At 41.0% G+C, this 27,462-nt stretch overlaps 4 protein-coding genes across 5 annotated transcripts; 1 reads left to right on the forward strand and 3 right to left on the reverse strand.

Annotated features, from left to right (window-relative positions):
* Nucleotides 1-389: 389 nt before the first annotated feature.
* Nucleotides 390-12,661, reverse strand: LOC139205701 (C-Jun-amino-terminal kinase-interacting protein 4). Of its 2 annotated transcripts, none has more exons than XM_070835990.1 (28): nucleotides 12,573-12,661; nucleotides 10,691-11,048; nucleotides 10,385-10,579; nucleotides 10,143-10,263; nucleotides 8,540-8,610; nucleotides 8,335-8,399; nucleotides 7,787-7,859; nucleotides 7,520-7,689; nucleotides 7,132-7,397; nucleotides 6,696-6,753; nucleotides 6,340-6,492; nucleotides 6,183-6,225; nucleotides 5,912-6,039; nucleotides 5,720-5,773; nucleotides 4,997-5,137; nucleotides 4,716-4,812; nucleotides 4,440-4,526; nucleotides 4,273-4,320; nucleotides 3,982-4,123; nucleotides 3,784-3,826; nucleotides 3,559-3,639; nucleotides 3,384-3,451; nucleotides 2,990-3,138; nucleotides 2,726-2,897; nucleotides 2,048-2,161; nucleotides 1,861-1,959; nucleotides 1,670-1,756; nucleotides 390-1,533 (listed from the first exon to the last, which is right to left on the reverse strand). In XM_070835990.1, the coding sequence occupies exons 2-28, from the start codon at nucleotides 10,787-10,789 to the stop codon at nucleotides 1,415-1,417; spliced, it is 2,943 nt and encodes a 980-aa protein (XP_070692091.1). In that variant the 5' UTR covers nucleotides 10,790-11,048; nucleotides 12,573-12,661; the 3' UTR covers nucleotides 390-1,414. The 2 variants fall into 2 exon arrangements, with proteins under 2 accessions (XP_070692091.1, XP_070692090.1); XM_070835989.1 differs by having other exon boundaries at nucleotides 4,716-4,848.
* Nucleotides 12,662-13,167: 506 nt separating this feature from the next.
* Nucleotides 13,168-15,050, reverse strand: LOC139205796 (transmembrane protein 100). The gene is made up of 2 exons (XM_070836118.1): nucleotides 15,003-15,050; nucleotides 13,168-14,452 (listed from the first exon to the last, which is right to left on the reverse strand). The coding sequence occupies exon 2, from the start codon at nucleotides 14,383-14,385 to the stop codon at nucleotides 13,951-13,953; it is 435 nt and encodes a 144-aa protein (XP_070692219.1). The 5' UTR covers nucleotides 14,386-14,452; nucleotides 15,003-15,050; the 3' UTR covers nucleotides 13,168-13,950.
* Nucleotides 15,051-18,077: 3,027 nt separating this feature from the next.
* On the forward strand, nucleotides 18,078-21,256 carry rcvrn2 (recoverin 2). The gene is made up of 3 exons (XM_070835646.1): nucleotides 18,078-18,458; nucleotides 20,564-20,675; nucleotides 21,168-21,256. The coding sequence occupies exons 1-3, from the start codon at nucleotides 18,078-18,080 to the stop codon at nucleotides 21,254-21,256; spliced, it is 582 nt and encodes a 193-aa protein (XP_070691747.1).
* Nucleotides 21,257-22,995: 1,739 nt separating this feature from the next.
* LOC139205570 (germ cell-specific gene 1-like protein) lies at nucleotides 22,996-26,843 on the reverse strand. Its single transcript, XM_070835828.1, has 6 exons — nucleotides 26,648-26,843; nucleotides 24,180-24,362; nucleotides 24,016-24,063; nucleotides 23,742-23,894; nucleotides 23,505-23,616; nucleotides 22,996-23,368 (listed from the first exon to the last, which is right to left on the reverse strand). Exons 1-6 carry the CDS (start codon nucleotides 26,841-26,843, stop codon nucleotides 22,996-22,998), a joined length of 1,065 nt encoding a protein of 354 aa, XP_070691929.1.
* Nucleotides 26,844-27,462: the final 619 nt, after the last annotated feature.

Here is a 27,462-nt window from a genome sequence, read left to right on the forward strand (position 1 = left end):
AACGCCTAACTGATTGACTTGGACTATTGTTACATGAGGGGCTGTCCTTAACCCGGCTGCAGTCCAAACTGCCTGAGGCAAAGGAGTGTCACTGCTGGTTGTCACTCATTCCCAACACTTCTCTGGTGGATTTAACAAACACCTCATTCACATGAGAAAAAGTGTAATTTGTTATGTTATCATGAGGGAGAGTTTGTATCGTCTTTGCTTAAGAAGTTGTATATGGACTACACTGTGGTTTTTAAGGTAACAGGCACTACTACAGATTCCAGTATGAAAAAGATTCATCTGTTTTATTTCGTCTGTCGTGTTTGTGTTGTGTTGCTGCAGTAGATTATAGTGATATCACTCAAAATTAAATGACTACAAGAACCATAGAGGACATTTTTAATGATTATATTTCCACATGTTTGAGTCAGAAAAAAATACTCAAGTCTTAATTGCCTTTTCTAGAAAGATAAAGAGATGGTATGACATCAATTTGTGTGTACAAACTTGTCACTGCACAAAAATACTGTATAGGACGCTTGAAAGAGCTTTTCTCCCTTATTTTACAGAAGATACTGAAATCAATAAAAATAAATGAGGACATCAGAGTAAGACAATAAGCAAAGAACTGATTGAGAAAATAAATAATTTCTAAGGACCAACACTGAAATTGTTCATTTTAAAAGATGGAATATCACACATTTGTTTACAGACAGACACATTTAAAATGTGCAGTTATTTGTAATTACGCCACATTCAATGTGGAGGGGTGAAATTTGAAAAGAAATAGCAAAAAACACACACATCACAATCAAAAGAAACTATCCCAACTCCCAATGTCAGGAGATATGAAGTGTCTGATTGTCTTTACGCTGAGATAAGACCAACACCTGTTTCCAGTTCACAGTTAACAACAAAGTTTGTACACAGCAGCTTCAAGAGCAGCCATATTATTATGTTAAACACTATGATTATTATGTATGACAGCTCCTCTTGGAGGAATAAAGATGAGACTGATAATATTGTTCTTCAGCAACAGAAAACATCACCCGGGTCTGGCAGAAAAATGTATCAGAGATCTGTACGCCAGGGAAACTGAGTGCATAGTTAGTGCAAAGGTAAAAATGAGCTATTAACAATCAGACTGAAATTCTGACAAATTTTACAGAAATAATGTAAAATCAGATGAAGGCACACAGTAAAACATAATCATCCATTAGGATAATCCAGTCAAAAAACAGATGTACAAAATGAATGAGGTAAACAAGGATGAAACAGTTTGTATCATATAGATGTTTAGAGGACACTTTTATTGCTGCAACGTTGAGCCGTTGCTTCATTCAGTTCCTTGAAAGCACCATTTCCAGGGCATTTGTGCTCCATCTTCATCTCATGCCAAACGGGCAGAACTGGGAGATGACCCCCGTCAGAGGGCAGGACTGGGCACAGAGGGGGTGGGATTCTGCCAGATGATCATGTGACTGCGTTCAGACCGCTGAGGTGTAACTTGGGACAACTCAACCGATTCGTCGTGTGCATCGTCTCCTGAAAAAGTGGACGGCTCAGTCAGCCATTTAATAAACTAAGCACTGACAAAATAGTAAATAAATGAAATTCTGATTCAATGCACCAGGCAGCTTTAAATGACTGGACATTTGAATGGTATTTTCCTTCTACTCACCAATTCGGAAGTTGATGTAGCCCTCTCCTCCAGTGAGGATAAGCTGAGAGGTAGTGACCGAGCTGCCGGGAGAGGTGATCAAACAACCTGTGGGGCAAAGATGATTACACTAAACCACAATTACAGCATGAGGATCTCTGAATTAGCAAGGTATTGAAAATGTTGAACATATTAGGTGAAAGACTGCTTACCAGGTGCAGCAAAAATGAACCGGACAGCTTGTCTATGTCCGTGGTAAGACAGCTGGGCTGATGAAATGGAACAATATGGGATGGAAACGGCCTCTGATGCTGTAGACGGTGATTAATATATGTCAATAATATACTCAATGCTAGATAGAGCACATTTCTGGCCATGTAGAGTCTAAATAAAGCTTACTTATGGACAATGGGATGGAGAAAATGGCACCACCTCCTGTGCCCACCCACAGACGGCCAGAGATGACTGCCAGAGACGAGATCTGGAGAGGCGAGAGCATCAGGAAGGCTTGGCCTACAAAGAGAAACAAAAACATGTTAGCTGCACCAACAATTGGTGCCTGACACAAAACATTCTTGAAAAAATATGATACATTTTTTTATTTAGATATGGCAAAAACAAAGCCAACAATAAATTCAGCATTTGTGGCCCATTGACTGATGCTTTATTCTCCAGGCTCTGACAATAACTGCTCTTTCCTAAATCTTTAGCTGGAGACCTTTTGTTCGATCATGAACTGCTGGCACAAATCCCAAAAGGAACTTGCACCAAGTGTTAAAACCACAGAGGATGCTGTTTAACGTGACAAAAAACAGCATTCACAAATAACCACAGGATGAAATTTCCCCCCTCAATAAAAAAATCGAGAACCACAGAATAGCATCAACAAAGAGATTTCTGAGTTCCATCAAAGTCTCCAGTTGACACCGGTGTTTGTTGTGCTTTATAGAAAGTTACTATGCTGAAACATACAACAGAGCTAATATATACATATACACACTACATGTCCAACTGTGAATGTATTATCTGAATGTCTAAAAACTGATTTGTAATGAATGGAAAGAATAGTTTTATCACCTAATGTTTTAGTGACCAAAGCAGTAAAATCGACCTCCTGTAGCGGCCGTCCTGTGGACCAGTCAAACAGTCTGAGGATTGGGTCAAGTCTGCAGGATGTCCAGACACCACTTCCACCAGCACACAGGAAACGGACCTGCTGCTCGCTACGTTCAGAGACTGAGAATGTTTGCTGTAAGGTCGGACAGGGAATAATGATGGTGAGTCCAAACACAGCGTGAAGATGACGCACACAATAAAGCGGTTACACCCTCTGTTTCTTACCTCAACCTTCTTGCTGTCAATGTCGACCACGTGGACTTTGTTCCAGTATCCCACCCACAAGCGGCCACCTTTTGCAAGGCAGCAGCGAATGGGCTGCAAAGGGTTTGATCCGAGAGGCATCACCGAGTGCGACTGTAGATTCCAGCCACCTGTCAATCACAGCACTCATGACTTCATTATTGACGTCATTAAACTAAGCACGCAAAAAGGAGAGAGAGATCAAAATCAATGATTTGACATTTGAAATGATTTTATTGATTTAAAAATGATTGTATTGCTATCACAACTGCGCCAATTGTAACAGCCTGTTGACTGTTAAATGCCATAATTGACAAACCAGAATTGAATGTTCAACAAAACTGTGTAATAAAAAGAGTCGACAGACAACAATTACCTGAACTGTGTGAGAAAAATGCTAATGTCCCATCAGCTAAACCAGCTATGACTTGACCCTGTGCATACCTGTCAGATTGAATCAACAAACGGTGGTTTATTTTCAAAGATTTCTAGATGGAAACATGAAAACAACTCACAACAAATATGCTTTTTACGGTGTGGACAGAACTCACGTGAGCGAATGAACACCTTCTGAGAGGGAAACAGACTGCAGACAGCGCCTCCTGCCAGCAGAGGCTGAGTGTACCAGTATACTGAGACAGAGAGAGCAGGAGGGAGAAAAGGGGGAAAAGGAAACAGAGAGAGTTAGTCAGAGTGCTCTGCCAACAAGTACTTTACTCAGTGAGAGTGTTTTTTTATTGGCGTAAGCTGCTTATTCAGCAGGGACTCGAGACTACCTTCCTTCCTGAGTTCCAATCCACACAGTTCCTGCAGTGTCACCTGACATAACAAGACCAGAAAGATTGTGTCAAAAGGAAAGTAAGCAGCACTGATTTCCAAATGTTTCCAGTAAATTATCAGTATAGTAAAACGGGATAATACAGGTACAGAATACAGTTGACAAGTTGACTGCAGCCCGCTGTACAGACACTGACCTATGGGAGAGACAGCACAGATGCAGAGGGCAGGGGCTGTGGGAGGGAGGCAGAACTGATCCAGTACTGTGTTGGACCGTGCTGGATCAATCACTGTAATATTGCTGCTGAAGGCTGGGCCAGACACTGCCCACACTGAACACTGGCAGAGAAGGACGGATGTGGAGTTTGGAAAGATGAATGGCATGAAACTACATGTTCCTGGGCAGTGTTAGTTGTGGTTATGGTATTACACATGGTAATTAGAGTGTGACAAGAGTTGCTATTTGATTAGGGTAATGACAGTCTTACTGTGGCTTCTCCTGAGATCTCAGGCGTGACTGCAACTGCACAGTTAAGCTGAAGAGAAAAAATAAGTTAGGAACCTCTTTTAAATGCACCAGACATATGATGTAAAAGGTAGTGGCCTTTTGTTTTTGGGTTCATGTGTTCAAGAGGTCTGCAGTAAAAAGACTAACCTTAGCTGTGGAGTCTCTTTGATCCAACAGTCTGAGCTGCATTAGAACAGGCACATCTTTCGGCTCAGGGACAGGGTCTTGGGATTCCTACAATAAAGACATTTAACCACCAGGATGTTGTTAAGATTGTGGAAATGAAAACAAATCTGGGTATGTTAAAAATGTTTTTGTTTTTTTTATTGGTTTAGCTCCTGTGACAAAATGCAAAATTCACACTCAGGCAGAAGAGCTTTAGGCCTGTTTCTAATTACGTTCTCATGTGCATGTTTCTGCTACCTGTGTGTTTGCCAGTGGCGTGCTCCAGCCATGCACCTGCCGTTTTCCAAGTGTTCCCCAAATGTGGGAGCGAATTTCTCTGTAGAGTTCTCGCCTCCTGACACGAGGGGAGAGAGCAGCAGGAGAAGCAGATCTAGAGAGAATGCTTCCGGTGTTAATCAGCTTGATTGAGGCTTTTATGATCATTCAATTTAGATGCAAATCATGACAAATCACAAATCACAAATCACGTAAATAGAAGAGCGTATGCAAGAATGACATGGCCAGAAACACTAGCTTACTCCGCATGGGTTTGACCGACGGCTGGTAATTGTGGAGACCCCAGAGGAGAACGAGTGAGTGACGGAGAAGTTGGCAGGACGAATGCAGAAGCAGGAGGTGGGATTAAGGGTGCCCTGGACAGGCCGAACAAGCGGTTGAACCTTTAATAAAAAAAAAAATTATCAGTATTTTATACAAACCTTAAATTGTCTGACTACTTATTTACACACTTTAAGTTTAAGTCAGTCGCTCTGTGTCGTGTCCACGTAATGCCAAGTGGCTTTACTGACAGATTCTTCCCTCTCAGGCAAGTATCGCTCTGCTGACATCGTTTACCTGTTCAAACACTCACAACACTCGCACATAAGATGCCTTACAGCCATCTTAAGCAGCCGTCTTTTAGCCTTCATGTAACTCCCTGACACTCCTGACACTATTCAAGAACTTCCAACCAAATGGAAATGCAACTTTCAATTTCGTTGTGCTTCGTGCTCAATGACAAATAAATGACAATGACAAATTTTGGTGAATAATATGAACAAAGTGCTGCAGAGAAATGTTCCCACTGGTTTTGTAATTGATTACTCTCAACACATAATATGCTCCATTTTTAACCTGTGGGATTGGGATTTTGTTAAAATATCTCAACCTGTATTTCAAACTGTGTAACCTAAGAAAATAAAAAATGCGTTAAAGAATACTTTAAAAAGTTAAAAGAGAAGATGGAGAAGACAAACACCTACTTTCTCCAAACACTTGACCTTTTGTCTTCTGTGAACCTGTCCTCCTTTGTTGCTCTATTAAAAAAAGGAAAAACAAATGAGGTTGGAGACAAAAACCTAAAACACAATGTTCATGTTTTACTTGACTTCAGCTTTAAAAAAATATATATATGTATAAATATATAAACAACTATGTTGAGGTAGCAAAGTTACCTGAGAGTCTGACTACGTCTTACTGCTTCCTGCAGCTCAAACAGACGCTGCTTATACTGGTTCTTCTCCATGACCACACGAGCCATTTCAGAACGGGAGAAGTGGCGCATGGACGTGGGTAGAGAGGCCTGAATGAAAAGATTTATGCTATTTAATGGAGTTCATGCGTCAGTATTTTTAACTGAATTTTAAAAAACCTTCACCAGCACATTGCTACTGCTGTGCTTTATCTTAGTGATAGTGAAGTGTCAAAATAACAATGTCTTCTTACATCAGGATCCTCAGCCTGAAACACCTCCAGTTCTTTCCGAAGTCTATGAAAATCAGTGGATATAAAGTTAATAAATAATTAAATAAATGCAATAAATCTTCCAAAAAGTCAAAGAATTAACAAACAATATTAGAATATCTAGAACAATTTTCTACACCTCTTAGTTTCCTCCTCTTTCTCCTTTATCCTGCCCTCTAATCGTGACACTGTTTCCTGAAGTGAGGTCACTTCCAGTTGAAGAGCTGAACGGTCGTCAGTCAGCTCGACTACCCGAGATATCAAAGCCTTACGGGCAGCTTCTACCAATTCACTGGGGAAAAAAGAAACAGGGCAAAAGATGAATAATTTAAGATGGAACAAATCACTCTGGTGAAGAGTAAACACTTCCAACAAATTTGTAACTATAATATTTTCTTCCCCTTATTGATTTGTTTGTACTAAAGAAAGAAGCTGAGGTGTTTGGAAAATCCCCCTGCTTAAAGTCAGGCCAGAGAAATTAAAAATAGGACTCACTGGGTGACTTTCAATTCCTCATACTGAGAAAGAATCTCCTCAAACTGGTCTGTGCTGCCTACACACACAAAAAAAATGCTGAATTAAAATAAGACACAACAAAAATGCTTGAACACACAGAGAAATATAGGCTTAACTGGTGTTACTATTAACTCTTCATTCACATCCAACAACACATCCTACATGGCATGATGTAAAACAGTTTTTTTAAAAAGAAGGAAGGAAAGCTTTAAAAAAAAACAAACAAAAAAAAAAAAAACCTACAGCAAGAGATATTTTTCATTTATTATTCATAATTATTCATAATTATTATTCAATTATTACATGGATGTTTGTCTGATTCTGGGCGTTGTGTAACTGTTAATTAACACTCAGGTTAAGATGAAGAGGAAGTGCATCAGCCACGTTTGTGAAAAAGGTCTATAAATGTGTTTACCTCTGACACTGGCCCCTCGGTCTACACTCTCCACATAATCCCGACTCAGCTCTGACAGCTCAGAGAACACAGAGTCGGTGTTACGCAGCTCCCACTCCATACTATCATCTTCCTCCACCTCCTCCTCCTCTTTTTCCTGCCTCTCTCCTCTCTGCTCCTCTTCTACTTTTCGTGGAGGGGACTCCACCTCCCCTAGCTCGTCCTCCAAGCTGGTCTCCGACTCATCTCTCGGTGGCTCTTTGGTGTTAGGTCTGGCAACTGGGGAGCTGATGACGATGCAAATTCGGGAGTAAAGAATGTGAGAGAACACATGGATGAGCTGAAGTTAACTTGGGCTTAGTTCATGATTGCACTTTTCAACTGACGAAAATACTTTATGTTTATCTACCTTGCATCCATACAGCTATGAAACTGCCTCAGCTCAGGAGTGGAGCTTATGATGTCATTTACAAACTGATCTGCGGTCGGCTTTGGTGCAATGTCAATCGCCTTTTCCTCCTTGGCTTGTAGATCTTCCAAACAGGCAGGACCAGAATTTGAATGAGGTCTTTGAATTGTCTGCAAAAAAAGAGCAGAAAACAATGGCTACTTCTTTGCTGAAATCTTTAATTAAAATTTTTCAAAATATGGATGTGTAAAGTGAGAGTACGTTCACCTTTTCATTAATGCTGGAGTCTGACCAGACTTGATTGGATGAAAATTCAGCATTCTTGGGGCGCACGTGATTCCTAAATGCAACACGCAGTGTTACACAGTAAAGAAATTATAGCAGCAACATATAAACTATTTCTGATCAATAACTGCTATTTCATCTTGACAAAAGCTCAAAGTATGTTACATCTTTCTGACTACTGAGCGAACCCTTTCTATAAATGTGTCATTTAACAAAAACGCAAAAAGGAAAATGTATTAGTGTGTTGCCAAGTGTGACTAAAAGGTGAAATTTCATTTGCAAAATGGTCTCAAACAGCCATTTTTAGTTACAAATAGTACATACTGTACTTGATATCATGGTAAAAGATAAATAAGGATACTGCAACACTACTGTTATATTGTGGTTTAGAAATCTTAGGCAGCACGTTAGACTGGAGTTCAATATTGAGACAGGCTTACAGTGGAATTTCTTGATTATGCTGTTGGCTACAGTAGCTCTTTTTTGAGACAAAACACAGAATTTGTTTTAGATAAAAGAAAGCTGAGTACCTTAAAGGAGAATCTCTTTCAGAGTCCTTTCTCTTTTCCAAAAGGTCCCGATATGTGTGAGTCAGCTAAAGGAGAGAACATGAGTGATATGTAAGAAATAGAATAAAGACAAAAGGGCTTAATATTGTATTACAAGGTGTTAAAGAAGTCAGTGTGCTGTGATACAATAACACACGTGTTTTTAGACTAAACAGCAGTATCTGACCTTGTTATGAGTGTGCCTCAGTGTGCTCAGTTCTCTATTCAGATTCGCCTTCTGCTCCTCCAAGGCCACCACTGCAGGTAAACATAACAAGCAGCTTTAGCTTAACTGGAATTATCATCTCGCAGTTGTATGCCTCCACCAAACAGGCAAGTTTCAGTTTACATCCATATCTGTCCACGCAAATGACGTTTGCTGTAGAGATTGCGAAGCCCCTTGAGGCAAATTTTTCATTTGTGATATAGGAATATACAGTGCTGTGAAAGGATTTGCCCCCTTACAGATTTCTTCTGTTTTTGCTTTTTTGTCACACTTACATGTTTCAGATCATCAAACCAATTTTAATATCAGACAAAGATGACCTGGGTAAACACAAAAAGCAGTTTTTAAATGATGATTTCATTTATTAAGGGACAAAAGCTATCCAAACCAACCTGGCCCTATGTGAAAAAGTAATTGCCCCTTAAACCTAATAACTGGTTGTGCCACCCTTGGCAGCAACAACTGCATCGCTGTGGGGGAATTTTGGCCCACTCTTCTTTGCAGAATTGTCTTAATTCAGCCACATTGGAGGGTTTCGAGCATGAATGGCCTGTTTAAGGTCATGCTACAGCATCTCAATCGGACTTGGACTAGGTCACTCCAAAACCTTCATTTTGTTTTTTTTGAGCTATTCGGAGGTGGACTTGCTGGTGTGCTTCAGATCATTGTCCTGCTGCATAACCCAAATGCGCTTGAGCTTAAGGTCACGAACTGATGGCCGGACATTCTCCTTCAGGATTTTCTGGTAGAGAGCAGAATTAATGGTTCCATCAATTACGGCAAGTTGTCCAGGTCCTGAAGCAGCAAAGCAGCCCCAGACCATCACACTACCACCTCCATGTTTGACTGTCGGTATGATGTTCTTTCTCCGAAATGCTGTGTTAGTTTTACGCCAGATGTAACGGGACACACACCTTCCAAAAAGTTCCACTTTTGTCCCGTCAGTCCACAGAATATTTTCCCAAAAGTGTGGGGGATCATCAAGATGTTTTTTGGCAAGTGTGAGATGTGCCTTTGTGTTCTTTCTGGTCAGCAGTGATTTTCACCTTGGAACTCTCCCATGGAGGCCATTTTTGCCCAGTCTCTTTCTTATTGTTGAATCATGAACACTGACCTTAACTGAGGCAAGTGAGGCCTGCAGTGCTTTAGATGTTGTTCAGGGTTCTTTTGTGACCTCCTGGATGAGTCGTCGATGCACTCTTGGAGTCATTTTGGTAGGCCTTAGAAATGGCTTTGTAACCCTTTCCAGACTGATAGATGTCAATAACTTTGTTTGTCGTCTGTTCTTGAATTGCTTTAGATGGGCACACAAGATCAGTGTCACCAATTCAGCACCCAACCAAATATGGTCACAATCTCCCCTTTTGCTCCTGATTTATGGCATTGACTAGCAACCAGAAAAATGTTTGTGAAAGTTTGTCATAATTAGCGCATGAATTCTTGACTTCTTGTCTCTGGTCATGACATGCACAAGAAGGATGAATGAAACTGGAAGGAGAAAAGTTACAAGTTTGAAATAAATGGCTAACAGGCCATTTTTCACAGCAGATATTCAAATACTCACACTGATCAGCCTGCTCTCTTGCTTTCTTCTCCAGCTCTCGTTCTCGCCGTTCCCTCTCCTTTTCCCTCCCCCTCATTGCTCTCCTCTCTTGTTCAATTTGGTCGTCCAGCTCTAGATACCTCTGCAGGAAACAAAGTGCTTTAACAGCTCTGAGCACAAACAATCACCTACCTTCCCAGTTTCATAATCTAAATCATGATCTACCACCAACATCAACACTTTCAAACCCCATCATTTCCCACCTCTTGACTGTCTTTCCTGAGTGCTCTCTCTGATTGGTATCTCTCCAGCAGCTCCTCTCGCTCAGCTTTTTCCCTCTCCGCCTCCTCCTCCCGGTCTCTCAGCTGGGCTTTGCAGCTGGCCAGCCCCTCCAGGACCCACACAAAGATGGGCACCAGCGACTCCACCACACCTTCGCCATGGGTCTCAATAACTGTCTGTAGTGTGGCAAAGCAGCGGAGTGTGTGAGACCACATACTATATTGCACATTTTTCCCAGAAAGCAATAATGGCAGGAAAAGGAAAAACAACTTGAGGAATTACTTTACCTGTAGCTCTGAATACAGTTTTCCTGCCTCTTCACTCACAATGTTGGGGTCCAGCTCCACCTCCCCAGTCCCACACAGCACTCTCTCACTGCACTCCATCAGCCAGTTATTTCTATCAGCTGTGTCAACTGTCAAAACAGCGATTTTTCAACTCTATAAGTCAGTTTAGTGGCAGAAAATCTCTCTCTCCTGACTATACTTCCTCATCAACTAATACAACTAGTTTATCTAGCTTTCTAACATTTCTGCCAACACCCATATTCCATGACTTAATGTTTCATTTTTTCTTGGCGGCATCCTCTTAGGGTGCACTCAACCAGACATTTATCTGATGTCAGGGGGCGTTTTGGAGTCCATCCTGAAAGAGAAAGGAAGAAAATATAATGATTATCAGTCTCCTCTCGAGTTTAAAAGCTAAGGGACAGCCAAATGACAGACTCAAATGCTTAGACATGCATTTTTTTTCTTTCTAACTAATTACTGTGTGATTATAATTGGTTGGTCAGGTGGTTGTCTGGCATTGTAATCTGTGACTAATTTGGTTTGTTTAACAGCAACAACAGACAAACAAAGCATCTTCTCAGTAAGGATGAAATTTAAATTCCAATGGTTGGTTTTATGTCAGGGTGTAGACTAATAAGGCCTTCCTTAAAGATCCGTAAACTGTTAAGTTAAAACAAATGCTAACAAACTGTTAAGATGCATACCTGGGCAGATTTCTCTTTACATGTTCCAAGCCAGAAATAAGTTTTTGTATGTAGTTCAATACATTCAAAGAAACAATTGGTTAGTCAGTCAGTCGTACCACAGAAAATCATTTGGCAACTAATGATAACTAATGATTAAAAGGTACTTTTTCCAAGTTTCAGCTTCTCACTTGGGTTTATTTTGTCTTGTGTAAAAGTGAACTGAATATCTTTGTGTTTTGAACTGTTGATTGGACAGAATAAATTTGTCAGTCAAATACCAAGAATAGTGAAAAATACTGATCACCATTACCCATTGTCCAATGTGACAGTCAAATTATTTGTTTATTCCAAGCCACAGTCCAAACCCCAAAAATATTCAGTTTACTATCCAATAAGGCAAGAAAGGCAGCAAACCCACTTCAGAAACTGAAACCGAAATGACTTTTTTGAAAAGCGACTCAAATGATTTATCACTTGTTGGGTTAGTTGCAGATTATTTTCTATCAATTGACTGAAAAAAATTCTTTCAATTGTAACCAAAACAAGCAGCCTCAAGATGCTTCCTGAGCTCCAGGAAACTGTAATGGTATATTTTTTCCCTATTTCCTGACATCTTGTAGGTCAGCGGGTTAATAGACAATGAAAATGAAATTTAGTTTCAGCTTTGGTGCAGCTCCAAAGATGCATGTAGCTAATATGTGGGGTTTTTTTTTTTCGTTTTTTTACTTTAAGGTCTCGCTAATGCTGATTAAACCCCCCTCTAACAGTCAACCTTCACATTAAATAATGATGTATTTCTAATAAGGATTATGTAGCACGGAGAAGTGTGTGTGTGTGTGTGTGTGTGTGTGTGTGTGTGTGTGTGTGTGTGTGTGTGTGTGTCATCCAGCACCACAAACAGCACACAGAATAAATTCAAGCGCTTAAATGTAACGTTCAACACATTGACCCGACAGCCTAAAAACAGGTAATACGCGTCGGTAATGAGGCTAAATTGTGTGTCTTGGTTAGCAGAGAGGAACAGAAGCGTTTGAAAATGACACAGTTGAACTGACATGCTGTATAAATAAGTAACATGACTGACAGTGGACACCTTTGGCAGAGACCTTTGGCAGCAAGTTTACAAAGTTGTGACTTGACCTAAAAAACAAGCCGAGTGGTCGCTTTGCTCGGCGGCCCTTTCACACACTCACCTTGGCGGCTGACTCCGTCGTAGCTTTTAGTTTACAACAACCAAAATACTGAAATACAAGTCGTTTTTTCTTCGGGGATGATATCAATTACACACAAACGAGTTTAAAGAAGGGGGTGTTGTTTGATTCTGACGAAACCAGACATGACCTCGGTCTGGCCAATCAGAGCGCTGCCTTTGTCGATGTTAACCAATAGGAGGGGAGAAGAGGCGGGACATAGGCGGGTTTGTTTTCAGAAGGAAAAAAAAAGTTTCCTGAAACTTGAACGATGACACGTGACCATGGAGGTAGCAGCAGGCTGTCAGGTGACCTGAGTCAGGCACGTCTTAGACGGATACCTGTTTAAATACCTCACATACCTGAGAACGAGTTAGTCCTCCTGCCATGTTACTGCAAGGCATCAGACTAGTATGAGACAATTATGTTTGCAATATGAACGGTGCGTGTAGATAAAGTTACTCAGGTGATAAATTGAACTAGCAAAGACGACTGAGCGACTGTTTTTTGTTTGTTTTTATTGCATGCCAGCATCATTGCACATCACTCCATCTTTCTTATAGATTTCTTATATTGTATAGAAATAAATGCTTTTACTACTCAATGTGTGAGAAAAAAATGAACTGTGCCATATTTCATTTTGTGAGGGACAAAGAAACATTTTTAAGTAAGTCACAGTGAGGATGAAGAACAGTTCGTTTTAATTCCAGCAGATGGAGGTACTAACACATTCCCCCCCTACAGGCCCTCTCCTTCCTTCTCCTCCTTAATGACATAGGCCACATTAAGTGAGAAAGTCTGTTCTTTTGTGTATAATCTGAGTGAACAAACCGTACAACAGACTACTGTATTCTGTAATAATGTCTCCCTTTATTATCTGCACACTTTGCCCTCTTCCAGGTTTTAATCTTTTTGTTTTTCTTTCTCTGTCACTTTGTCTCTCTGGCTCTCTCTCACACACACACAAACACACACGTAGTCTATTTATGACATACTTGGTACATGGTCTGTTTACATGGTAGAAAAAAAATATAAAACACAACAAGTAGATGTCTTGTATTCATAGTTTTACTCAGGTAGAAGCACTGAAGCATTATCAGCAGGATGTACTTATAGTAGTATCAAAAATAGTGTTTATCAGGCAGCAGCATCTTATTATTCTGGATTATTATCACTGATGCATTCTTTTGTAAACTGCATTTTGAAGCTGGATGAGGCTAAGATAATTTTAGCTACTTTATAAACTGTTAAACGGTAGTTTAAGATGTAACAATGCAACAAATCATACACAACAAAACATATGATGTTTTCACATGCTTTGTCTTCAGTTACTGGTAACTAAAGCTCACTATCTCTTATCTCTGCTGTCTTTAATCTTCTTTTATACTGTGACTTTTTTAATTACCCTTCCACTCTCTACAAGAACCTCTTTTCCATCCTCCCTCTCCTCTCGAGTCATCTCTCTCTTCTTCCTCGTCAGGAGGTAAAATGCCACCACACTTCCCACCACCATGAAACTGAGGGCCAGAATCACAAACCCCAGCCCCAGTAAGTGAGACGTTCCTCCTTTGGACTGGTTCAGTTGGTCCCACAGACCCACAGCTACGCAACTGATGCCGATGAGAGTTCCCCAAAAACTAAAGGCCAGCATGCAGGATCCACAGGACAGCTCAGCGCCCCCCGTCACCACTGTGATGCCCGCCACTGACACGACCCCCCCTGGTAAGGTCACAGCCTCAGATTTAGGGTCGTAGGTGATAGTAGAGGTGACTTGTGATAGAGTTGAGGGATCCAGTGTTTCCATCTTGGCTGTCATGGTTGGTTTTAATTCCCCTGTCAGATGTTCAAAAGTGATTTTGCATGTAGCTTCTTCTTTCTCACTCCTACATCATGACACACAGTGCTGATTAAAAGTCTATTAACATCCAGTTTTCAACTTCTTATTTCCCCTCATGTATCTTTAAAACTGGAAGAACCATTTTATCCTCAGGTACAACTCCTCGGTGATGCTATTAGATGTTTACACAGAGTTAAATAAAGGTAGTAGTCTAAAGGTAGTTTCAAGCATTTCTGCTGAACTGAATAAAAAGCATTTTGATTCGATTTTAGTTACAAATACAGCTGAAATCTTTTTTCTTTGGCCTCTCCCGTTATACCATAATATCTTCAGGCCATCAAAGTGCAATGCACCTTGGTGAAGGCTTCAACCCAATTGCTCTTCAACAGGTCTAGTGCTGTAAAATCATGTTATGCAAACAAAATTGCTCAATCCCACTAAATTTTTTAATTCTAAATGGAAATCAAGATCACGTGTGTCCTATAGACACATACTTTTTAATCCATTGCATAGAAAATCAAGACACTCTCTTAATATTGATAATTTAAGAAAAAGTAAAATGTTGTTTTTCATATAAACACTATGACATTGCTTACCTTGGTATAGAATCAGGAGCTCAGATGTCAGTGGAAACTGTGTTAAAAGTCCTTTAAATTCATGGATGTGACTTTTATTTAGATATGAGTAATTTTAGTGAAAGCCTGAAAATGCTGCTGACCCTCTCTCTGGACAATTGGTGTCAAAATGGGAGCACGAATCCGAGTGCTGTTACCTTTATCATATACGTCACAACCCGAGGCCTCACAAGATGGTGGCCACTGCTGTCAAGACTGTTGTCATCGTGTGTTTGTTTCTCTCTTCCCCTGTGTTCAGTAGGAAGCTCTCGTCCATCATTAAGGGTCATTATAACCCATTACCAGATATTTATCTAGGAACAACTCCCTTCCTCCTTTCCTCTCTCCTTCAGTCTTAAGATTTGCTTTGTTGCCTTGTCCCAACAAGGCATTGTTTGGACTGAGACTGGATTTTTCTTTACTTAAGCATTTTCCTGTTCAGCGTTCCCATTTCTCCTGTCACTGGTGGTGAGACACACATTCGTTCATCAGTGCTCTCACATGTAAAATTTTGGGACGTGCAGGACATTATACAACCTTGTGAAATATGATAGGAACTGACAATGAATGAGTTCTCTACTGTTAGAGAGGAAATGTTGAAACTTCACGTTGTTACCAGACGCTTTATTGGAGAAATAATCATTATTATTCACACATATCAAAAATTGAACAGATTCATTGTTTGCTTGGCTCTGTTATCAAGTGTGAGAAATACATGAATGAATGGTAGTGACCTGAGGGTGGGGCAGATTTTCAGTGTATATGTCAGTGCTGACGCTGCGCTGGCACCAGGTTGATGCTGTAACACAGGTGAAGCTTGATACCACCAGATTACAGGCTATAATGCTGCCCAGCCAACTGGGATGTTGCCAGTGTTGACTCACTGTCCTAATTGTGTATATCTTTAGAACAAACCTAGAAGCGTGCTCTGCTGTTGATAAACTTTCACTGTTTCTGTGCTATGTTTTATGCATATTACACATGACTGCCTGAAAAAGAAACATACATGTCATATTTAATATTGTAAAGCAATGTAATAGCTGCTATAAAGGAACGGTCATTTCTTTATTAAATCATTCTACAATCTCAAACAAGAATATCATCACCATGCTTAGATGCTAAAGACTGTGCCCTCTCCATAAATGGAAAAACAATTCAAAAGTGACCACAAATCCGTGCTTGCTCTAGCTCTCATAAGTAGTGAAGCCAAGGGTATAGGTCAGATGTCAGGGATTGTTTTGTGGGGAGGAGGGGGTAATGCTATTGGCCATGACACACAGGATGATGATGATGATGGTAATTGGCTAAGTGATGGATTGGGTGGGACAGAGCAGGGCAGAGGTAATCCAATAGATGGACTCACTGAGTATATTTATGGAGCAAAGAAAGTCCTGCTTCAAAAGTAAGACATGAATGATGATCAGTCTACAGCGTAATAAACAGACTATGTGTACCAATGTCTATCTGTCCTGATTCAATAGTCATAGTCTTCTCCAAATTGGTAGCACATAAACTCTGCTATATGCTCCCACCTCCACGCTAAATTAGCCTGAAAACATAGTTAAGACAATCAAGGTAATACTTTCAATCTAATCAAAGCAAACACAAAGGAAACAGACTGATGGCATACAGTAACAGTCAGACAAAGTGTGATGAAGTGAGTTTGATGTGTGGATTACTGTGACCCCTCCTGTAGGACAATGGCTGTCGACAATAAAGATGGAGACCATATACAGAGGAAGCCCAAAGGATGGGACTGGGTTACAAGGGACTGAGTCAAAAAGTTCAAACCAGTGAAAACAAAGGTGAAGTAATGATTGTGCATGTTTGTGTCAGTCAGTATGTAAAGCAGGACACCGTGAGTGCATGATACAATACTTTGTGGAGAGAAAAGTCAAGCCGGTGATCAAAAATACTGCTAAAAAGTAGAAGAATTTGGCAGCTCAACAATAAAAACATATTTTTTTTCAGAGTCAGGAAAGAGGGCCAACACTTTAGTACAGTTTAACAAATCCAGGCTAGCTCACGTGGGACAGGAAGGAAGACAGAGGAGGCATGAAGTGAACTGAGGATGAAGTGAGGGGCACAGGTGGGAGCAGAGGTCGAGGTGGGCCGTAGAGGGAGTTAAACTGACAGATGGTAGTCTGGATTTAGATGTCAGTGGACAACTAAACCCATTGAAAGGCCACCACTGAAATAGCCATCCATAGCTGCTGGGGAAACTAAAGCCAGCTTAAAAAACCCACCTCGAGCCATACATGGACGTGTTTCCCAGAACATGTGTTCTGATCTATTGGCCAATGTATAAAACTGATGATGAACTTTTCATGATCCATAGCACTCAAATACTTTTAAACACCCTGAAGGGGTTGTAACAATAAGAAAATAGTGAAATGCATGAACCCCTGTTGATTGATTAATATTCAGCTATTAAGAAGGACTATTTTTGGACACACTAACACAAGGCCTGACTCACAAACCCTACTGTTTATGGATAATATAACAGAGGAATTAACTCAACACTGTCATATACTATATATAGGAGGTCTTTCTAGACTCCCAGACCCACTAGAGAAAATTAGAATCCGGGGGTTCATTTTAGTCAAGAGCTCAGCCACCTTAAATCCCGCATTAACAGAATTAACCCAGTCGTCCATGGTAGGAGTCGGTTTCCCCCTGCCCTCCTTATCTCTCACTGTCTTACTGTCAGACAGACACTTGATTCTCCAGCCATCGTCTGTCCACACAACACACAGGTAAGCTTTCACCACATTTCTGATCGTCCTGACAATGTCATTTACTGTGTAGTACTAACAAATTTAGGACTTCATGAGTGCACCTTGTTACATATGTGTAAATCTGACTTTCTTTTTTTTTTTTTTGCAACCACTTGCAGGGTCAACCTCAACAGCAGAGGTCAAACCAGTGAACAAATTCATATTTTGAACTAAGGAGAAGTTCAGGTGGCACAGGAGAAGAAAAACTCAGGTGGCAAATATTTGCCGGTGAGTTTGTCAGAACTAACCCCCCTTAGTAAGACACTGGAAAGCCACCACCATGGGAAATTCCACCAGTGGCGCATTATCAAAGGAGATCCTGGAGGACCTGAAGCTCACCACCAAATTTACTGAAATGGAGATCTCCCAGTGGTACGAGAACTTTCAGAAGCAGTGCCCGACGGGACGCATAACACCAGAGGAGTTTGAGCAAATCTACACACGCTTCTTTCCTGACAGCGATGCCAAGAGCTATGCACGACATGTGTTTCGCTCCTTTGACACCAATGATGATGGCACTTTGGACTTCAAGGAGTACATCATTGCACTGCACATGACCTCCACTGGGAAGACAACCCGAAAACTGGAGTGGGCCTTCTCACTGTTTGATGTAGACAAGAACGGGTACATCAACAAGACAGAAGTGACAGAGATCTGCCAGGTGAGCACACATGCAGTCATGTGGAGGACAGTAGTGATCATGATGAGAGGGGGAGAGGCTTTAATCGTGGTTCAAGTGTGACAGAAAGCAGTTAGTGCTACACGCTGTTTCTACAGTGTGATGATATGTCTTTTTCCTTCTCAGATAGAGATTAATTTCTAAACATTCATCTTATCATCGTATAAGTCGAATATATATGTTGACAAGGATTACTATAGGCAGAAAGGCTATACTTTTTACTATTGTACCACAATGTTCATCTTTATTGCTGCTACAAACATATAATATCAGAATTACAAGCTGTTGCTCATAGTCCCCAGGGGAAGGTTTTATTCCAAGTCAAGCCACAACAAAAAGACAAAATAAGAGGATTACTTGCTTGCTTCATGCAATCCAAATACAATAGTGCTGTAGTAAATACTACTTTTTAACTTTTCTTGTTTGTTTTTTTCTTCCATTTTTGAGGCAATGGTTTTGGAGAGTTGTTGTCAGGTTATATCATATGAATATGATTCAGCCCTTTAACGGCCAAGTAAAATTAGTCGCTGTTTATTTAAAAGTGGTCGTCCCTCTCATGGTATGTAGGTCTCAGTACTTATTGACAGCCCAATTAGCCAGCCTATATGAGCTCCAAACTCCTGATAATCTCTGTAATTACAGGTTTAGCTTTCAGACAATATATGCAGTCCCTCCCTTAAGCACTCTTACATTGCCCTCTCAGTCAAGTCAGTGCTTATCATCCCATGTATACTGACATTACTGTAAAATAGTTGTTAGCCATTGTTGTCATAGAATGAAAACTGTGTCAGATGTAGGTGGTAAAGTTTTAAGACAAATGAAATAGAATTGTAAGAGGTTTAGACAGCTCAGCTGAGGATCCAGCTGGCATTGTAATGGGATTTAATTCCTGGCCAACTGGCCTGAGTCCATATACTTTGTGTATATATACATGCATATTTATGCCCACTGCGCAAAATAGCTACATTTTAAAGCCCCTCTTCCAAAAGTTCAACAACCTACAACAGAATTAGACTCATTGGAGATGAAGGCAAAAACTGATCTGCCAAATGCACACACACTAGTGATAATCCAGTGATACCTGCTTTCATATGTGGGTTTGAAGTGGGGAAACTAGTGAGTGAAGAAGGCAGGACTAGAAATATTAGTTTAGTCTAGTGGTAGCGCAAGTACACTACATTGATATGTTACACTAGTTAAGAGAGGGTGTAAATACAGTGTATCTTTGAGGTGTGGTGTGGAGGTGCTTTGGTGTGTTGAGACTGCCTGATACAGATCTGGTTTTATTTTTTGTAACTGACCAGTATACTTGTCATCTACAAGCACACTGTGACCTCAAGTCTACAGACCACAAGATCAGAGGGACAGGATGGAGGGACAGTCCAGGGAGAAAAGAGACAACATCTTGGTGTTTGGCCTGTGGCCTGAGTCTTGGCACTAATCCATGTTAATCTAGGTGTCTTAAATGTGGGAGATGAGGGATTCCTCTCTAAGTGGGACACACACTTAAAGGCCTGAACCTAAAGTGCACAGTCATTTACAATCTACTGGATTCTAAGTGGCACCCAATTCAGATTAACTGTCTGTGACGAATGACACACAGGCCTGAATGTGCTGCTCGACTATTCAGTTTGACACAACAAGTGGATTTTTAACATGTATGCATAGTTTGCATGTAAATCATGATAGCCAACCCCTCCAGGGTTGCTCTCGTAGCTGCATTTGGGTTTGGGATTGCAGACTAGATTTTGAGTAAGATTTCATCGTAGGCTACTTGATTTGGTGGTATTCAGCCAAACTGCACAGAGTATACAATGGTTAATAACGGTAGTGCAAGATTAGACATGAAACAGTCATGAGGAGAAAGTCGTGGCTCGTAGCTTTTCTCTAAATGTTAATTTGTTTTATAAACTACGCATACATACAAGAAACTAATTAAGAGGGCTGTGAGCTCACTTGTCCTACATGCTCCATGTTTCTTGGCTCGTACACATTTGTTTTATGTGCTGTGTTGACGTTCTGTACATTATTTATGTGAGAGAAATGGTGCAGCATTATCACAGATCTTATACCCAACCCCCTCTCAGGCCATATTTAAGCTGATCCCCAAGGAGGAGCAGAGCAAGCTACCACAGGATGAGAACACACCCGAGAAGAGAGCCAACAAGCTGTGGGCTTACTTCGAAAAGAAAGACAACGGTGAGGAAAAACCCACTTCATGCAACACTTGTGTGCCCCTGCATGACAGGTCACCATGTTCTTATCGCTATGTGCTTCTGTTAGAGGGAGATAAAATCATTGTAAGCTCTTACTACCTTTCCTCAGCAGCTGTTCTTACATCCTGTAGTGAAGATTACATTTTACAATCAGCTGTTTGGCTCAATGATAATACAAGCAATAAATCCACCTAGGGTCACATTCCATGTTACAACATCACTTGTGTCACGTGAGCTTTATTACGTTAATAGCAGCCATGAAACCTTAAGTGACTCCGCTGCATTGCATGCTAAAGTCTCTCTCACACACACACACACACACAGAAGCACACATGGTAGATAAAACCAGATTTCTTAGATAAGATACAGTCATTATTTAACCTCATGTTCACCCCACACTCTTTGCTGTATGTCTTGTTTACCATTTTCTTCTCACTATTACATCTCTTCCTGTTTCTTTCTCCCCCTTAAACAGAGCGACTGGCTGAAGGAGAGTTCATCAAAGGAGTGATTGAAAACGAGAATGCAATGCGTCTCATCCACTATGAACCGCTCAAACAATAAAGTAATTCCTGTTCTTTCCCTCTCTTTCTTTCATTCTCTCATTAGACTCTTTTCTCTCTTGTAAACTTTTACTTGTTTGTCTTCCTCTCCCGGCCTCAGATGCTTTCTCCCCTTTCATCTTCAATCCACTCATCCCCTCTGTAAATACTCTTCTCTGCAGTGTCTTGGTTGTAACAAACTTTTCAGTAAGTTTCAGTTATGTCCTCTTATTGTTTCACCAATGTTTATAACTGAATTTATATCAAATAGAGGCTATAAGAAGCAAATTATGGCATAGAGTTTCAAAACAGCTTAAATAATATTTATGGTGACTATCTTGAGGCAATACGTAATATATATTTAAAGAATGTGTATGATAAATATTGTCCTATTGTTAACTGTTTAAATGGTTCAAATGAAATGTTGGCTCTGGAGAGATTAACGGTAATGGCAATTATACAAGTATCATACCTGTTTTGTAGCTCAATAAAGCTTTTTTACAGAACTGGAAATGTCTTAATATAGGCCATAGCGCTCAAGTGTTGTACTTTATTCACTGTACAATAAATTAAAGGTTTTCTCATACATCTGTGCTTTGAAAATCAATTTATTTATATTTCCAAAAAGGAAATCTTCTTCCCCTACGACTCACAAACATATGATATAATGCTGTTCTGTTGACAAAAGTGGTGCTTTAGGTCTTACGCTTTCAATTGTGTTTATCCCAGACGGTAAATCCAGGATTATCCCAAATGTGTAACATACAGATATTTAAGGTGAATTTAGGTACATTTATTTAGCTTAAGAAAATGTTGCATGTATAATTTTACACTGAACATAGTAAATAGCAGAATGTAATATGCATTTAAAAACAACTATGAAAGTGTGATGTTTTCATGGTGCAGAAGTGTGTGTGTGTGTGTGTGTGTGCAGTCTGTGGGCATGCCTGCGTTTCTTTCCAACTTCCATTCTGACCCCCCACAGCCCGCCTGCCCCCCTCCACCTCTTCACATGCCTCCCATCTCTCCTCACTCCATTCCTCCTCCGCTCCATCCAACTCGGGATTACTGGTTTACACATAATCTTCTGTTCAACATCAGAGAGCAGACTTTTCAAAATCTCTGTAATCTTTCTATCTCTATGTGTCTATCTTATGGGTTTGTCTGTGCATCTGCAGAGAGACGATGTTTGTTGTGGCTTCTGGTCTTCATGCCTTGCATCAAAATGCCTGTATCCGTCAAAAGTTTTTCACAAGTGAGAGAGAAGAGCTTGAAAAATGTGATGAATGTTGAATGTCCCACCCAGATGAATGAGAATATGTTGTATATTTCCTCTAAAGGACGGGCTGTTCTGTTTGGATATCAACAGGAAACAGGAAACATCCATCCAGTCTATGCAATGAAATGACCATTGAGATGACCGCTGTCCTGATGCATTGCATGCTAATAAATAATCAATAAAATAATCTTAACATTTATATGCATTTACATATAGAGACATATATTTACTTTCCTACCATGAGGCACTGAGAAAATACCCAGAAAACATGACGTCTTGCATGTCATTGTGACCCGTACGTACAGTGTAGTCTTTGATTTTTCCAGCCTTCAAGTAGTTAATATGTCCAAACTTCACTGAAAGTCAAAGAAGAAAAGAAAAAAAGGATCTGTATGCTCAAATTGATCCTTCTCCGGCATGGTGACAGTGTCTTTCCTTTTTCAGTTTTTCAGCCTATTTATTTGAGGGGCATAAAAGATCCCCTAACAAGGTGAATCGACTCTGTCCATGGCCTCCTCCATCTCATCCATCTCTCTCTCACAGTCCTCGCACCCCTCTGGCCCACAGCCTCCCACCAAAACCAACGTTGGTACATCCCCATTTCCCACTCCAACCACACTGCCATTTGGAGCCCACGCTACGTCAATCATGCCGTCTGGACACTGCAATAGCCCGCTGACGGAGTACAGGCCGCCCCCTGGAACCACCTCATCATAGGAAGGAGCATGAGTGGCGGCTCTTGCTTCCTCCAAACGGAGCCTCTGTTTGCGACGGAGCTCGATGATGGTCTTTGTGTAGGAGTTGAGAGTGACCACAGCGGCCCCCATACAGCAACTGAAGGACACCCAAGCGAGACTGAGCAACAGAGGAGATTTAGAATAGTTAAGGACAGAACAGAAACACACTAGCGTAACCTGTAAATAACAAATATTCAAAGTATATGCTTTAATGGTACAGGCTTGTATGTTGTCTTTAAAGAGCAGCCACCTACGCAAATGACCAGCCATAGTCCCAGGACTGAGGCCTCCAGTCTTTGGGGCCCACAATGACTGTCATCTGAAACACTGTGGTGTACATCATATGGGCCACCATCCCAAGAAGACCTACATGGCAGAAGAAACCACACAGAACAAATCTGACAGCTAAGTCTTGAAAACAAGGATGACCATTCAAACAGAGCATGGTGGTTATAAAATAATGTAAAACTGAATGATTCTCCAAGTCTCACCAGATAGCACCGTACAGATAGCTGCATAGGCGTTGATTTTTAGCGAGTGCATCTCTTTGTGGGAGCACAAGACTTCCAGCCACATCAGTAAAAAGCCCATTCCCAGCAGGCCGATGTACGTAAACTCTGAGATAACCGACAGCCAGAGCACACCTGCAACATTTGAACACACATACACAATGAATACACTTGCATCCATATGGACAAGAATATTTAATACTAATAATATACATAATAATTTCATATTTTTTATATCGACTGATACACAACTCACCTTGTGTTTCTCCAGGTGTTAACTCTATAAAGCTTCGACATTTCTCTCCTGCCAACAAAATTCATACACATGAACAAAACTGCAGATAAAAAGCATTTTTTCTTTGAATTTAAGTGAGAAGATTTTCTGGTGAGCAGATACTGAAAAGAACTTTGTGGTCTCACCATCACTGTGTTTCTCACAGCTTTCCCAGAAACCGGTGTGGAAGTATCTAAAAGCAAACTTGTCTTCTCCCGTCTCCCAGATGTAATGAACAGCGTTGGCCAGCTGCCTCTGTCTGATCTTGGCCAGCTCGTCCCTCCTGGCTGGAGACAGTGTGCGGTTGTAGGGGTTCTGAGTGGGGCTCTCTGTGTGACAGTACAAGAGGATGATGACAAGAAGAGCATTTTAGGTACATGTTTGTAGCCGCTTACTCCTGCTGGTGACAAGAACCAAAAACGCTCTGGGAGGATCATCTGTCCTCAGCTCTTTAGAAATGGAGACACCAGTGCATAGACACACATACATACACATAAATGCACGCACATCTACAGGCAATCTATATTCTCCAGACCAATCCTGCATGTATTTAGAATGTGGGAGGAAACCCACATAGACAGGAGAGATATCATGCAAGCAACGAACAAAAGTACAAGCATTAACGACTGATCCACTTTAAGGAAAAATCAACACAAACACACAGTACATGCTTTAGCAGGCAAACAGATGCACAAACACACAGGACAGCGCATACTGCCAATACGGCCACCCTTCACAAATATCTGAAAGGTATGTGACAAAGACACACTTTGCATGGATGGTGTGTGTTGATGGGGAACTATTGGTGCAGTATGTGCTTTAGAATGAGAAAAGGTTACAAAACGGTGAGAACAAAACATCTGCAACGACACCACTGCCTCAAAAGTACCATGCCTTTGTATTTTGCAGTCACATGCAGGCTTGACAGCCAGCACCTTGTCATTCCACGTGTGTGTTTGTAAATCTGGTTTGGAAGCATAAGGGAGACTTAAACCCACTACTGTAAAGGTAGATCTTTCTGTTTAAGTACACAAAGTACATGTACTGATCAAAGTTGATTCCTTTACGCAGTAAAATCTGTTAATCTCATTGTGGATTAAGCATATCTGCTGAGAAATTGAAAAACAGGAAGCAGGCAATGTAAACCTCTCCTCCATGGATGAATAAACCTTTGGGAGCCACACTCACACCCCACAGATTAACACTAATCCATAATTAAATTCAGAGTGGGACTAAGGTATAGGAGATTAAAAAATTTTAAAACCAAGGACAATGAGTTTCTAACAGGAGGGGAAGCCTGTCAGTTTATCCAGTCAGATTAGTTTGAGGTATTGGTAGTTATGCAGTGACACAGTGCAGATATGGACAAATACTGGTGTAATCAGGTACAACTGTCAAGGACAAAATTTTGGTAAAGTCAACAGCAGAAAGCTACATTTTACAATTTCAGCAAATTTCAGAAGACTGGCCGCATGTGCATACACTCAAACAAAGATATGACATAACATATTATGAATACACAAGTAGTATCCACTTTATGTGCGTCTGTCCAAGGCTACAGCCTGTCCGTCCTTGGGAGCTGGATCTCTCCTTCACTGTGGTGCTCCTGGAGGTTTCTCTTTTCCCACTGGGTTTTTTGAGTTTTTCCTTCCCGAAGAAGGAGGGTCATAAAGGGCAGGTGATGCCTCGGACTGATCCATTGGCCTCATCGACTGCTGGACTCTTTATTAGATTGTTTGTTCGCTTACACTTGTTTATTTCAGTGAACTTTGTAAAGCACTGTGAGACAACTCTGTTGTGATATTGGGCTATACATATAAATTGAATTGAATTGAATTGAATTTATTTGGTACACCTAGTCAGGGCTGGAAATAACCTCAGTCTGAATTCTCAGGGCAAGGATTTAATATTGGACACATGAACTCACAGAGACAGACACTGTGGTCCATGATGCCTCAGCAAACATCATGGAGACTGAGCGTGACGAGCTCATTCTTGACCTTGGAAGCAGCAGTTTGACAAAACAATCTTAATTTGACATACACTTACTTACTTACTAGCTTTTTCCATTAGAAAGAGGCTGTCAGTCACAGTCAGTCTTACTGAGTTTCACTGAGTTTGGTCAATTAGCAAACTCTGCACTCTGCTGTACTTGATCAAGTCTGCTGATGAAGGCCATGCAGAAAGCTCCAGACGAGAAGCTTTGAAATTGTAAACTTTGAAACAGGATTGTTTTGTGGTGATTGTGCTGATCGTGTCTGTCTGAAAAGGGTAACATGTGTCTATGATGGCTGTTATCTGATCAGTAGTTCAAAAAAATAGTCTCCTTTTTAAAGTGTTTTTGTCCAAGCGTCTTGCTCACTGTAAAATCTATCTGAGCATTAATTGAACTTCTCCTCCCTGTCTGCTTAAATGCTCTGTTGAAACACAATTCATTGTCAGAATTAGAAGGGAGCAGTTTGCATAAAGTGGATATTAAATGTATGCATGTACCCAAATTTGTGTTCAAGGGGCAATAAGTTACAGTAAGAACATTATATAAAAAGTAACAATAAAGCAGCACAAAACACCTTTTTGATGTGGAGAAGTGAAAGACAATGTAACATCTTAGTACCTGTGGTGTAAGGCTCGCTGTTGTTCTGACCACAGTTCTTCATTTTGACAGGCGACAGGCAGAGGGGCTTGACCACCTTGTGAGTGCCCTCACACCAGTAGGAGGTGCAGAGAGCCAGGATGGAGAGGGCCAGAGCCAGAGTGGTCAAGGTCAGGGAGAGCAGGGAGCGAGAACGACGGGACATACGCTCCAGCATGGCCACACAGCAGAGGAGGGAGGCAGGGGGGAGGCCAGTAAGAGAGAGAGAGAGACAGAGATAGAGAGAGGGAGGAAAGAGTGAGGCAAAGAGAGGGGCAGACTGCACGTGGGTGTCGGACAAACGGGACAGAAGGTATGGTGCTAGTCACAGATGGAGCCGAGAGGGTGAGACAGATGCTTTGGGGTGGTTTTAAGGGGTGATGAGCTGCCAGCTTTAAATGGAAAGCAAAGATAAATATGATGTAACAGTACGGCGAGGAGATGACAAAACACAGCTGACAAAGCGATGCTGTGATTAAAAGAGAGGAAGATAAAGGGGAGGGAGCAGGCTAAGGTACTCTGAAGTTGATACACGTGGGAAAGTACAGATGCAACCAAAAAAAGTGAACAAGAGGGGATTCAGGGGGCCGATGGGTCACAGGTGGAGAGAACAGTGGGATGCAAGGACATGACAGTATGCTGGCCAGACAGCTTTATTATAATATCCTGCTATCATTGATCCCTGTGGTGAATGACGTGGCCATACATCCCCTGACCTCAGCACCTGTAGACCCTCCTGTGTGCACTTATTAGATCCGTGTGACTGTAGCAAAAAAGCACTAGGTCATTCAAAAACA

This window comes from Pempheris klunzingeri, chromosome 8 (genome assembly GCF_042242105.1).
Source record: "Pempheris klunzingeri isolate RE-2024b chromosome 8, fPemKlu1.hap1, whole genome shotgun sequence".
Taxonomy (NCBI): domain Eukaryota; kingdom Metazoa; phylum Chordata; class Actinopteri; order Acropomatiformes; family Pempheridae; genus Pempheris; species Pempheris klunzingeri.